This window comes from Suillus clintonianus, assembly GCF_016758775.1.
Source record: "Suillus clintonianus strain FC179 chromosome Unknown DEU56scaffold_13, whole genome shotgun sequence".
Classification (NCBI taxonomy): domain Eukaryota; kingdom Fungi; phylum Basidiomycota; class Agaricomycetes; order Boletales; family Suillaceae; genus Suillus; species Suillus clintonianus.
In genome coordinates this window covers 79,444-92,364 of record NW_024539237.1, presented here as the reverse complement: position 1 = coordinate 92,364, position 12,921 = coordinate 79,444, and the positions used below count along the sequence as shown (strand labels likewise).

Genomic DNA, 12,921 nt, shown 5'->3' with positions numbered 1-12,921 from the left:
AAGCTGCGTGTGAGTTAGATAGTTCAAAAGACGAAGACTGTAAGTCTGTAACTTCAACTTAATCTCAAAGCGCACACGGTTTAAAATCATGTTGTTTTATGTATATAGTAGACAAGGAAAAATTGGCATGGGGCATATGGTATGACAAGGGAAAAGGGGCATATGGTATGACGAGGAAAAAGTGGCATGGGGGGCATATTGGGAGAGAAAGAAAAAGTGGCATGGGGCATATGGTGAGAGACAAAGAAAAGGTGGCATAGGGCATAGATGAAAAGTGGCATGGGGCATAAAGTCGTAAAGTCATAAAGTCGTAATGTCATAAAAGTCGTAATGTCATAAGGTCGTAATGTCATAAAGTCGTAATGTCATAAAGTCTTGAATGTCATGAGGTTATAAAGCATAAATAGGCTGTAGTGCTCGAATTAGTGTAGGCCGTCCCACGCCGGCGTCCGTGGCAGAGTGCAGGAGCGGGCGGGCGGGCTCGAGGCTTGGGATGAGGGAACAGATAGCGTAGGCTGTGGTGCTCGAATTAGTGTAGGCCGTCCCGCGCCGGCGTCCGTGGCAGAGTGCAGGAGCGGGCGGGCGGGCTCGAGGCTTGGAAGAAGAGCTGAGAGAAAGTGATAGCGAAAGAATGAGGGGAATGACGGTGATCGGGGCGGTAGATGAGATGAAAACGAAAGGTGAAAGGTGAAAGGGGTATATGTTGAAGGAGTGACGTGGGTCGGACGATGAAGGAGAAATGGGTATACGTTGAATGAGTGACGTGGGTCGGACGATGAAGGAGAAATGGGTATATGTTGAAGGAGCGACGTGGGTCGGACGATGAATGAAACAGAGAGGAGAGATGGGTATATGTTGAAGGTCGGACGATGAATGAAACAGAGAGGAGAAATGGGTATATGTTGAAGGAGTGACGTGGGTCGGACGAAAAATGAAACAGGAAGGAGAAATGGGTATATGTCGAAGGAGCGGCGTGGGCCGGACGATAAATATGAGGAAAGAGAAAGGTGAAAGGGGTATATGTCGAAGGAGCGGCGTGGGTCGGACGATAAATATGAGGAAGGAGAAAGGTAAAAGGGGTATATGAAGGAGTGACATGGGTCGGACAATAAATATGATGAAAGAGAAAGGTAAAAGGGGTATACGAAGGTGCGACGTGGGTCGGACGATAAATGAAGAAAGAGGGAAATGTGAAATGGAAGGCGCATCCGCGATCCGGTAGAAAGAGCGACAGCTGTCGAACGACAGGCTTGAGGATGTTCGGGAATAGAGTCGGAACGGGAGATGGTGACGCATCCGTCGTCCAGTAGAAAGAGCGACTGCTGTCAGACGACAGGCTTGTAGTGATGTTCAGCGGAAAGACAGACGGAACGGGAGATGGTGACGCATCCGTCATCCAGTAGAAAGAGCGACTTTGGTCAGACTAAAGGAATGATGAGAGTTAGACTGAGGTTCAGAGAAATTGAGGAATACGAGACTTACTGATGCCAAGCTAGATGAGCGGGCGGGAGAAGCAGCGGGTGCGTCCGCATGTTCAACGGAAAGAGATACAGGACGGGAGATGGTGACGCATCCGTCATCAAGTAGAAAGAGCGGCTGCTGTCGGACGACAGGCTTATGTTCGGAAAGAGAGACAGAACGGGAGATGGAAGGCGCATCCGCGATCCAGTAGAAAGAGCGGCGGCTGTCGGACGACAGACTTAGGCAGAACGAGAGATGGTGACGCATCCGTCATCCAGTAGAAAGAGCGACTGCGGTCAGACTGGAGGAATGATGAGAGTCAGACTGAGGTTCAGAGAACGTGAGGAAGACAAGACTTACTGATGCTACGCCATCGAGCTTGAATGCAGAGCCACCGCACGCCGAGTGTCCGACGTTGAATAATAATGGGTGGATGTGCAGCGTAGCTAGATGAGCGGGCGGGAGGGGAGAAAGGTAGGCGGCGCCAGCGAGGGCGAGGTTCGAGAGAGAGAATATTTTTTTTCATCAACGCGGCCAACGTTGGGCTTTTCGATATTCTGGAAGGAGAGGTAATAAGAAGGATGTAGTGTTGGCGTAGGGCGGTAACTCACTTTTAGGCGGGAGAAGGAGGAGAATATGTGACATGGCTGTACCAACGGCGAAAGAGCGAGACGACGAGAGAGCAAGACGACGAGAGAGCAAGCCGGCGAGAGAGCAGGAAAGCGAGAGAGCAAGACAATGAAACGATCAGTGACAAGACAACGAAATATAATCGTCCGTGACACGCAATTGTCAAAGGGTCAATGGTGACGATGAAGGATCGCTGGCAACTCGGAGGGAGGAGGTCAAGGCTGATGAAGAAGAGAAAGCCCGGGCGGGCAGGTATTTATACCTTTGGGAGAGTCAGCCTCCCGTAATGATTACCAGCGGTGACCGACACTGCCCTACGTCATGGCGCGTCATGAGCATGTACTGTGAGATGAGGACAGCAAAGTTGATGACGCTGACAGCTAATTACGCGCCCGCCAGTGTCAGCTTCCGGCCAGCCTCAAATTTACTGATGACTGGAGTCGGACGCCCGCGTTTTATATTCATTGGCAAGAGCGGTGAGATGGGGAGAACTCTAGAGGGAGGAGATTGGCATTCACAAACGCGACGCGTCCAGGTCACGTGCTAACCAAATCAACATCAGCTTTGATCACATTCTTGTATCAATACTTACCAGATAAATATACTAGAAATAAGCTTGTGCCATGCCTTGCGCGCACCCGCCGCGGTTGTAGTTTATTCCATGGTTCCTACGCAGTGCCGCATCTATACTTTGGTTCCATTATATCAGACGGCGTCGACGTCGAAGACTTTCCTGTGGGCTAACGATCCAGGATCTTCACCCGATGCGCGCAAACAAGCACGATGATCATCATCAAGATCTGTAACAACAATTGCTAAAAAATGATTAGCAGGTCTTCGTAAATCAGATATATTCCGTGTAGAATCAGAAACGACAGCGTATTATTCTACTGCCTGTAAAAGGCAGGGTGTGTACAGTACGTTCGTAAACAATATATAAGCTACAGCTGTTGGCAGACAAAAGGTAAGCAAAGTCGGACGAGTCAAGAAAAGCGGACGCACTCTGAACAAGAAGCTCAACTAGGTTACACAAGTAAAATCAGCCATGTGTCATGCGACAGAAAGAACTTCAGCACTTACATCGTCTGGTGTCAACCGTCCCATCGCCTAGGCCATAGTAAGCATTCATGAACGTCTCAGCTGCTAGCCACAAGTACTCACAGAATCATCAGTAGACAGCGTGGCATCCACCATCGCTGATTTCTTCTCCTGCAATTGGACGATCCGCCTTTCGATGCTGTCTTCAACGACAAGTTTGATGGCCTGAATAGGACGGTATTGTCCGAGACGGTGAATACGGTCCATAGCTTCTACAGTGAAAATCAGCAGGTGCAAGAGGTGCAATGAGTCAATTTGCGTACGATATTCGACCTGGAATAGCAAGAGTCAGCTGAGGATGAGATAAGTAGTGACGAGAACTTGCCGCAGGATTCCACCAGCTGTCCATGAGATACACTCGGGATGCTTCCGTCAAGTTTAATGCCACTCCACCAGCTTTCAAGCTGACTAGAAATACAGTAACCCCAACATTGTTCACTGGGGAAACAATTTAGGAAAACAAAATCGGTAGGTGACGGTCCGACGTACTGAAGTGTTGAATGGTCGCATCGCGAGCTTGAGGGCTCATGGTTCCTTCAAGTCGACAGATCTACGCAAGGTTTTGGCGTCAAAATTCAGAAAAACTCCTGGGACCATGCGCACCGAAAAGCCCGCCTTTTGTAGCCTAAAGGCGATCAAATCCAGAAAGTTGACAAACTGACTAAACACGATACTTTTAGTCGTGTTGTCTTGCAAGCGAAGATTAGAAAGTTCCTCGACGAGAGCCTCGATCTTGGAGGAAGACCGCCAAGTCTCGATGTTGAGTCGCCCCAAGATTCCTTGTCGAGCAGAAGGAATATTTGCTTCAAGTTCGAGCGCGGGAGCCTCGAGGTCGATAGTAAGAGGGAGATGACAAACAGGACAGTCAGGCTTAGAGAAATCAGAACTCCAAATTTTTTTGATAAGGAACAAAACTGACCGTCATGTCTCCAGCTGTGCTTAAATACTGTTTCATGCACTCTCGGTCGAATATATGGTGGCATTTGGCCTTGATAGCATCCTCCGCCACATCACTGCAGAGCCTACAGATTGTGGCTTCACCAGCCTCGTCAGAGCCCAAGAACTGGGTCCCGTTAGTCTTGCTGCGGAGCACAAGGTCTGGGTGGCAAGCCATTTGCCTCATGCGAGTCAGTCTACAGGATCTTTAGAATCAAACGAGGTGAGAGCACAAAGGGCTTACAAACTGAAGATGTTGGAATAATCTGATGGAATAGCGTCAGCAGTCAGATCCAACTTTCCAAAAAGTGACTTCACTGTTCAAAACCGTTCCAGAGTCAACGTAAGTGCTGAACTGGCGTTTCGCGTCTGAGAAGAGCGAAAGGTAAAGCTCTTTCTCTTCAGGACTGAAGTAATCCCGTCGTACGATAACCATGCGAGGAGGTAAATCCAAGTCATCAGCTCGTTGAATCTGTCGCAGCGATTCATTTTCAAGCACACGAGTAAAAGGGTGGGTCCGACCTTGGTTCTACGGAGCATCATCCTATCAAGGAGAATGCGTAGCTTCTTAAAAGCAATCTTGCCTGGCCCTTCCATGCCGTGTTTCTGAATAGGCGTCAAAATCTCGTTATTCCAGAAACAGGTCTAAATGACCCTGGTTAGCAAAGTTTGCATATTGTGATGGCGACTTACATGTTGCATCGGGCTGTGACCACAGTCTGTTGTAAAATATAAAATGAGCGTTTGGAGTAGGAACACAGAATCTTACCGTCACAATGCCTTTTATCTGTAAACCTCCAATGAAGCGATTTGCAAGCACATTTCTTACCTGTTACGATACTCAGGTCAGTAACTCAAAAGACGAATGCAAAAACGCGCGCCGCACAGAAATAAAAAGAGAACGGATCACCCCCGAGGAAACGGACGAGACTGTATAGCTCTCCAACACGATTCTGCAGGGGCGTTCCGGATAGACACCATTTGTAATTGCTCTCAAGCTCAAAGGATGCCTTGGCAGTATTGGTTTGGCGTTCTTTGATGTTGTGCGCTTCGTCAAGCTGTCAGAAAATTATCAGCAATGATAAAAATAAAGTTGTAAAAATGAGCTGATCGTACAATAATTCGGTTCCATTTAATCTGGTGAAGAGGCGAAGGTTCCTTCACAATAAGCCCCTTCCGCTTAAAGCCGCTCTGCTGCTTCCTGAAGCAACTTTCCATCACAGCGTAAGTAGTGAGCACCTGGTTGCATTAGAACAGAGACATAAGAGAATTTTGAAGCTGGAACTAACAACGTCGTATTTCTCCAGTTCCTTGGGGTTGTTGAGACGAGACGCGCCATGCCATACCAAGACATTCATCCCCTCTGTGTGAGTATTGATCTCATTTCGCCATTGCATTATAGCAACAGTTGGCCTGTGTAGCATGTGATTATGACATGATAACACAACTAAACGGTGGATACATACGCAACAACGAGGTTCGGACGCTTCAAGTCCGACACAAAGAGAGATATCATTTGAATAGTCTTGCCCATGCTGTAAGGAGCGCGCTCAAACTGGTGTACACTGGAAGTTGAAGAAACATACCCCATCTCGTCTGCTAGCATGCCGCCATGCCAGAGCCCTTTCTCCTGTTTACGCATCCAGGAGAGTGATTCCCGCTGGAATGGAAGCAACGTGACCTTCAAACCAGCAGGCTGTTCAGCTCTCTCCGGTACGACGATGGGGATGCTGGACTCGATGTTACCCCAGACGTCCTTGAGCTCAGGGTGATACTTCTTGAGTGCCAAGGAAGATTTCTCAGCCTGCGCTGACAATTAGGGTAAACGTTCTAGCAGGAAAAGGGCACCGTACATAAGTTAACTTTCGGCCAAGCTCTTGCATTAATGCATACTCCTCTGACTTGTTGGCCCTCCTTTCGGCTGCTTGCAGACGGCGCTGCTGAGACCGCTCTACCCAAGTCATGGGTTCGGTGTCGATAAACTTCCTATTGTCTTTACCCTTCTTCGTAGCTTTTCCTTTTCCTTTGCCCTTGGAAACCGGGACTTCCTCTTCGCTTGAACTCAAGGCCGATAGTGCTGAATCGCTGTTTGCGAGCATGAAATCCCCATCCTCACTGCCCGCAGAACGATCTTTTCCTTTTCCCTTGACTTTGGTCTTGCTACCGGACTGTGTCAGGCGACGTTCAGCAGCAGCACCTTTCTTGGTAATCTTGAGGCTTGGCGACGCAACGATAGTTCTAGAGGAAGAGCCGACTCCCGAGTATTCTTGAGCAGCGAGCCGTGCTGTTTCACGGGACAACTCAATGGCAGCAGCAACCATCAATTCTTCGTCACCCTCTGACTCGTATCCCTCAGAACTCGAGATGACGTCATCCACGTTCTTTGAGGGGAGAGGGACATCATCATCCGACTCAATATACTCCGAGCCGTCGGAGAGGTCCTCATCCTCTGAGGGAAGCTGGTCGTTGGAGGTAACAACTCGCCCTTTGCCTTTAACAGGTGTTGCTTGTTGCTGTACATTGATAATATTTAGTATGCGGCTGGGCGGAACTACTAAAGACTGCGTTCTCGCCTTTGAGTTCAAGGTCGAATGTTTAATGGGTATCTCAACGAAAAACGCCTTTTGAATGACCCTCCGTTTAGTCGCAACCGGTCTAGCCGCGAGGTCTTCGTCTTCGTCTGCATCTTCTGTAGGGCGCTTCCGCGTATTCATAAGGTTTGCTGCAAGTGATCTCGTTGCGACTTTCGTGACCACTGGATCCTCACCGACGTCGGAGGTGTCAGGGGTTTCAGGTACAGCAGAATTTTCGCCACTAAGCAGGGGAGACACGGACGTGCTTGGAGTGCCTGTAGTCGTAGTTGCGGGTGTGCGAACACTACGGGCGCCATTGCTTCTCGTGGAGACCATAATAGCAGTGCTAAGGTGGGAGAACAGAAACAAAGGGCATTTCCGTCGCGACTGAGCAAAAAACTTCAGCGAGACGCGCGGGCAATTCGCGGACAACCTAAACTCAATTTATTGGTCTTTCGCTCCATTCGGTAGTATCACGTGGTAACATGTATTGCAGCCACAAGCGCGTTTGCCGTACGGGCCAAAATTTATTATAACAAAACTTCAAGCTTTACATTCTTTACCATGGCATGTTTCTTCTTGAACTTAAAGCTATCCGACAACGAGCACCAGTGCAAACACTTGTAATGTGGGCTTGATCCTCCTGTCTCCCAAACTTGTACCTTGGTAGGTTGTATCAGTAAACAAGGGCAGCCTGGTTTCAGGCCATTTGTCGGAGCAGTGGCTAAGGTTCATGTCAGGACTCGGATACAATGCAAGGTTTCTAACTCAGAAGATATAGCTATATGTCCTTTCCTAGCCACATGACGTGGTTCTGTCAGATTCATAACCAATGTCTGACAAGTTCAGACGGCACCAAAGTTCGCCGTTTCCGATGAAATATGCGGCAGAATCATATATTTATGCAAAAGCCTCCCCACCCTGGAATTCTTGAACCCAGATAGAACCCGCGTCACCATCTCCTTTGCGGGAGGGTCTTGGGAAGGCAATGAAGCGCTGACAGTTGATGTACTCGGTTCGGAAGATCCGGCACCACTAGAGTCCACTAAGTATTGGCCTACTGGTAGTCATTGTCGGCTCGTAAAACGAAAACCATCTACGTCAAGGGACCTTTGTGACCGGCCGGGGTTGGACCGGGGGCCGAAAATTGGATCACAAACACGGTGTACTAATACTCAGCTCAACTCGGTTAACATTACAGAGCTCAATTTCCAATCACTGCACCGAATACGCCGTCACGTTTTGCCAGTAGCTACATCCATTTAGCTCAGCACCTTAACTTTTCATAAATATGGTACAGTACTCACGCGCAACGCTCGAGCAAGGCCTTATCAGTCTTGAAAGTGTACACGTCAGGCACTCCTACAGATGTCTCATTGAACATCATCTCGGTGGAACCATGTCGCCAAGATTTCCAGGAAGGTGTGATATCCCCGGGGGAGTATCTGTCGTCGGGAGTGTTGGACATGGCCATAGCCATGAATGAATTCGAGAACGCAGTGATGAACTGGGAATTGTTGTATGTAGGACCACTCCTGAAACAGTATGCAATCAGAGTAGGGCTTGGTCCATCGCTTCAACTTACTGATACGAGGTGAAATAGTATGCGACATCACTTCCGTGCAGACCAGCTGGAATTGCAAACTCGCCCTGCTTTTGTTAAGTATACATAAATTGTGCCTTGCCTCGAACTTACTTTCCAAGCTCGCTCTCCGAATGCTTTGAGGAGATAATAAGTAGGGCAAACGAATATTGCTGAATCGCAGGAAATCAGGGGCAATGATGAATTCATTGAAAGACATACGTACATTCACCCATCACAAGATTTGCCTGATTGGCGTTACTTCCCTGGTCCTGGTACATCGTCACTGCTCCAGCAGCCTGAGCAGAACCAAAGTTCGGGAATAGTGTCTTGACATAATCTGTGACATCCATTGTCGTCGATTGGTCTACGAAGATGTTCCCTTCATGCGAATTGGTTACGGCAAGAAGATAGTTCTAAGAGAAAAGGGCCTGAGTTCGCTGTCAGATAAATGCATTCATAGATCATACGCCATTCAAACGACCCTTGCTGATCGTCACAGTAGGCCTCTCCAAGATGAAAGTGCCATCAACAACAGCGACGAATACGAACACGCCAAAGAAACCATTGACGTTGATGTTATAGTTCAATGTTTGCAGCGTATTGACGTCGGCAGCGCGCAAACAAGAGAGGGTATCCAATTTTGAAGTACAGCTATAAGTTGAGGGATCAGATCGGGAATGGCCACATGTAACCTTTGAAAGTACTTGCTTCGTTCCATCGACGACCTCACTGTATAGCATCTGTCGGTGGCGCTTTCAGGACTCTGCAGACATCGACCTCATGAACAAGAATCACCTCCGGAATTCGGTCATTGTAATTGTATTGGGATGGCAAGAACGTGGAACTCGTCATGGCAGCACTGAAGAGAGGAGGCTGCGTGTTTCCTCCATGAGCAACAAGATGCTGTATCACGGAACCGGCACCTTAAATAACGAGTGATAAACAAAAATCACGATGAACGAAGAGTACCTAGCGCAGCTCACCAGCAGACTCTCCCCAAATCGTGACCTTTGTAGGATCGCCACCGAAGTCACTTATCTACACGATTAAGCTTCCCATCAGCTGAGGTATAACGCGCAAGTAAAGATTTCTGCTCACATAGGCCTGTACCCACTGTAACGCGTAATTCTGGTCGACTTGGAATATTAAGTTCAGCTGGGTCTGAAGGGCAGTCAGACCATGATAATCACGCACGCAGTCCGGCATTGAGTGCACCCCCTTCTTTGACTGCTTCTCCAGGAAGGAAACCTAATTGGCAGTGTATACACTTTAGTATACATTTTGAGAACCAGAGGAAGCAGCGGAAATAATACCAAGTAGTCCGAGGCGGTACTGGACTAAGACAGTGATGACACCGTGATTCGACTCCACAACTAGATCTGCCCCATTGAATAAGCTTGCACTTCCTGAAATATACCTGTACCAAAATCGTTTCATCGACAGAGGATCATGGCACGTGCTACTTACCCTCCTCCATGAATCCAAACGACAACTGGGAGCCCTCCTGACGAAGTGGCCACCACTTCACTTCCAGGAGTGTATACACTACCGGATGTAACCATCAATCGTAAATGACAACATATCGTTTCATGGCAGGGCTTACTTCAAGAATAAACAGTCTTCAGACTGACTGACTGCCCTTTTCCTCATAGAGGTGCTTTCAAAAGGGTTCGTCGAAGAGTTGCCTACAAGTGCTTGATAACATTCATTTGGTTGCGTGTTAGCTTGTTGAACCCCAGAAACGGTTGGTGGAGGCTGCGGAGCTGCCCATCTCAAGTCGCCTATGTGCTTGGTGTGTGAGCTGAGATTTCATACAATACACAAGACTGGACGCACCGACTGGAGGAGCTGCATACCGTATTCCAAGGAAGCTGGTAATGTTTGCCACTGTGTCTACTGATCCCTGGTACTGGGCATAACCCAAGTTGACGATGGATGCAGATCCGGTGGTTGTCGGAGAGGATAAAGCTTCTAGCGCAAGCAGAAGCTGCGACACAGTCAATAGATTGATTTTCATAGACAGTTTCAATCGCATAGATCGCGCAGTGATAAACACCTATAACCAGGGTGATGAAAAAACGCAAATTGACGCATGTGGCATTATAAACCTTGCGAGAGCGGGGGTCCGAGTCGGCATTAGCCCGCATGGAGCGTTGTATTCGAGGACATCCTTGAGAAATTCAAGAGCGATAACTGGCACGAGGCATGATTATGCCGATTATACGGATCAGGTGATGAAGCAAGTCATACTTGCATTGGTCGGTAGGGTCGTTCTGACCGTGGAGAACGCTTCTTGGAGGCCTACCCACTGGGTCATCCGCTGATATCTCCCCGCATGCGGGCCGTTCGAGGCCGTTCGCTACGTAGAACGTAGACTCGTGACCCAGCCGCCTTACACGACGGTGACGAATGCGGGCGGGTAATATATCTGGCGTTTTGAAATCCCACCATCAATATCAGGCGGCTCTGGCTGGTGAAGCGACTGCATAGAGCCCAGGCTTGACGAATGTCGTGGAGTTTGCCTGGAAGGTGTGTGTTCACACCAATTGTGAGTGGGGTGGATCGTGTTTTTTCTTAATTATTTTGACACTGGATGCATCGTTCATTGTGAGTGAGAACTGGGGGAATCGCAGGTTCTAGGAGAAATGTATTGATGTGGGACCGCGAGGGGGAGAACTAGACACGGACCTGAGGATGCATGATCGGCATTCGAGTCGCACGAGTAGAAGAGCACAACTTCAAAGTCTATACTGGCAAAGTCGCAACAACAGCCTGGACCCCGGTGCTCCGCACTACATCTCTTGCCTGCTACAATCACCCTAAGGAAGTACTGGGAGGGTACATGGATGCGGAATGCAATTTGGTGTCACATACTAACATACACAAATTTGCAACCTTCCCCGTAGTACCAGCTACGGCGATTCCACAGTGGGACCAGATTAATGAGGTGTCCTTCAAGTGCACGACAGACTGGATGGAGAGGCCCAATTGAACTGATCCTAGCAACTCGACCTTCCACCCGGTGCCTAGTAAACGACCCAGTCTAACATTCTTTTCTTGAGGGCGATGAGGACTGTCCCGAGCTGACGCCCGAAGCTGATGTTGATCAGAATCTGTTACTGAAGGGTGTGCATACGTAGGAAGTGGCTGGTGTTCAAGAGAGAAAATGTTCCAATCAAGCGGGCGAAACTTGAAAGCTGTCAAACAAGATTGAAAACCACTACATGATATATATAGACTAGCAATAGTCAACACCCGGATAGAATAAACGTAGAATTCCCGAATCGCATGCGATTGATAATTAAAGGGCTAGCCATTATGAATTACGAGTATCCTCCATCAATTCCCATTCCCTCCGGTCAGGCGGTTATACTTTGCGAGAACACCGCCAGCCATCAACGCGCCTTTGACGAATTGTTTTGCAATCATGGTTTTATTTAGGCCAGCACCAGCACTCGGAGGTTGTTGAGCAGTGGGACTCTGTTGCGGGTGTCCCTGAGCAAGGTATTGTGAGGGATGGGCGGAGTACCGTCCATCCGCCTGGGATTGGGGCGAATAATGGTGAGTGGCGGTGCCGTGAGGAGAGGCACCGTTGTTCACGGCATACTGGGCTGCCTGCGAGCTCATGGTATGAGTGGCGGTCCCGAAGGAGGGGTAAGTAACATGATTCATATACGGGCTCTGGGTGTGAGAGCTCTGTGGGTGAGAGCTTTGTGGGGACGCGTGATGGTGAGAAAGTGGATGTGTGCCCTGCTGAGAAGCAGGATTGACAGATGAGTGGTGTTGTGCCATGAGGTGCGTAGATTGTCCATGTTGTTGGATCGGACTGGTATAGCCTGATGCGGTGGAGTGGGTAAAAGATGCTCCATGGAAAGGGACCGATGCGGAACTGGTCTGTGCTCCGGGATATATGCCAGTGGAGGACGTCGGTGCGTGTCCAACCGGCGGCGAATTAGGTGGGCGACCAGGATGTGGAGTTTGTTGCAGCAGAGACGTTGTCTGTGAACCTTGAGAACCCTGGGCTGCACCATTCTGCTGCGTAGCGTTATACCTCTTGTAAGCGGCTTGCAGGATCCGCCCTGCATCATGCATATAGTGCGTGCCACTGCTCTGGTCATTCGGCTGCTGTTCCGACTGGGATTCATCAAATGTCTGCGTGATAGTGATCTCCTGAGTCTCTTGGTACTGTTCCGACACATAATATGGCGCCTGCCCTTGAAATTGGCTAGGGTCTACTCCATCCCCCATGGTCTGATCAGCCATGTCATATGTTGAGCCGAAGGAGTCCCCGGTAAACGGCTGATCTCCTCCATAGTTTGCCGTAGGATCGAATGAGTCCCCAACAAATGTCTGATCTCCTCCATAGTTTGCCGTAGGATCGAATGAGTCCCCAACAAACGCCTGATCTCCTCCATAGTTTGCTGTAGGATCGAATGAGTCCCCAACAAACGTCTGATCTCCTCCATAGTTTGCCGTAGGATCGAATGAGTCCCCAACAAACGTCTGATCTCCTCCATAGTTTGCCGTAGGATCAAATGAGTCCCCAACAAACGTCTGATCTCCTCCATAGTTTGCCGTAGGGTCGAATGAGTCCCCAACAAACGTCTGGTCTCCTCCATAGTTCGCCGTAGGGTCGAA

The 12,921-nt window shown here is 48.9% G+C and overlaps 4 protein-coding genes across 4 annotated transcripts; all 4 read right to left on the bottom strand.

The window, feature by feature from the left end:
• Positions 1–529: 529 nt before the first annotated feature.
• On the bottom strand, positions 530–1,728 carry DEU56DRAFT_978218 (uncharacterized protein; the record flags this gene model as incomplete). Its single annotated transcript, XM_041359682.1, has 2 exons — positions 530–1,423; positions 1,483–1,728. The coding sequence occupies 2 exons, from the start codon at positions 1,726–1,728 to the stop codon at positions 530–532; spliced, it is 1,140 nt and encodes a 379-aa protein (XP_041211913.1).
• A 1,169-nt stretch (positions 1,729–2,897) lies between these two features.
• DEU56DRAFT_783320 (SNF2 family N-terminal domain-containing protein) lies at positions 2,898–7,105 on the bottom strand. The gene is made up of 21 exons (XM_041352146.1): positions 6,699–7,105; positions 5,979–6,638; positions 5,712–5,929; positions 5,592–5,660; positions 5,415–5,538; positions 5,242–5,364; positions 5,012–5,183; positions 4,895–4,954; positions 4,819–4,844; positions 4,648–4,770; positions 4,444–4,597; positions 4,370–4,391; positions 4,109–4,322; positions 3,793–4,059; positions 3,679–3,739; positions 3,515–3,627; positions 3,453–3,462; positions 3,253–3,401; positions 3,172–3,198; positions 3,094–3,111; positions 2,898–3,038 (listed from the first exon to the last, which is right to left on the bottom strand). Exons 1-21 carry the CDS (start codon positions 7,032–7,034, stop codon positions 3,033–3,035), a joined length of 2,952 nt encoding a protein of 983 aa, XP_041211912.1. The 5' UTR covers positions 7,035–7,105; the 3' UTR covers positions 2,898–3,032.
• An 808-nt stretch (positions 7,106–7,913) lies between these two features.
• On the bottom strand, positions 7,914–10,732 carry DEU56DRAFT_927780 (Alpha/Beta hydrolase protein; the record flags this gene model as incomplete). Its single annotated transcript, XM_041358626.1, has 14 exons — positions 10,120–10,732; positions 9,887–10,064; positions 9,751–9,828; positions 9,597–9,700; positions 9,478–9,531; positions 9,382–9,419; positions 9,267–9,321; positions 9,079–9,206; positions 8,751–9,023; positions 8,507–8,696; positions 8,395–8,453; positions 8,290–8,348; positions 8,006–8,233; positions 7,914–7,950 (listed from the first exon to the last, which is right to left on the bottom strand). The coding sequence occupies exons 1-14, from the start codon at positions 10,316–10,318 to the stop codon at positions 7,914–7,916; spliced, it is 1,680 nt and encodes a 559-aa protein (XP_041211911.1). The 5' UTR covers positions 10,319–10,732.
• Positions 10,733–11,475: 743 nt separating this feature from the next.
• Positions 11,476–12,606, bottom strand: DEU56DRAFT_783292 (uncharacterized protein). The gene has a single exon (XM_041352145.1). The coding sequence runs from the start codon at positions 12,544–12,546 to the stop codon at positions 11,623–11,625; it is 924 nt and encodes a 307-aa protein (XP_041211910.1). The 5' UTR covers positions 12,547–12,606; the 3' UTR covers positions 11,476–11,622.
• Positions 12,607–12,921: the final 315 nt, after the last annotated feature.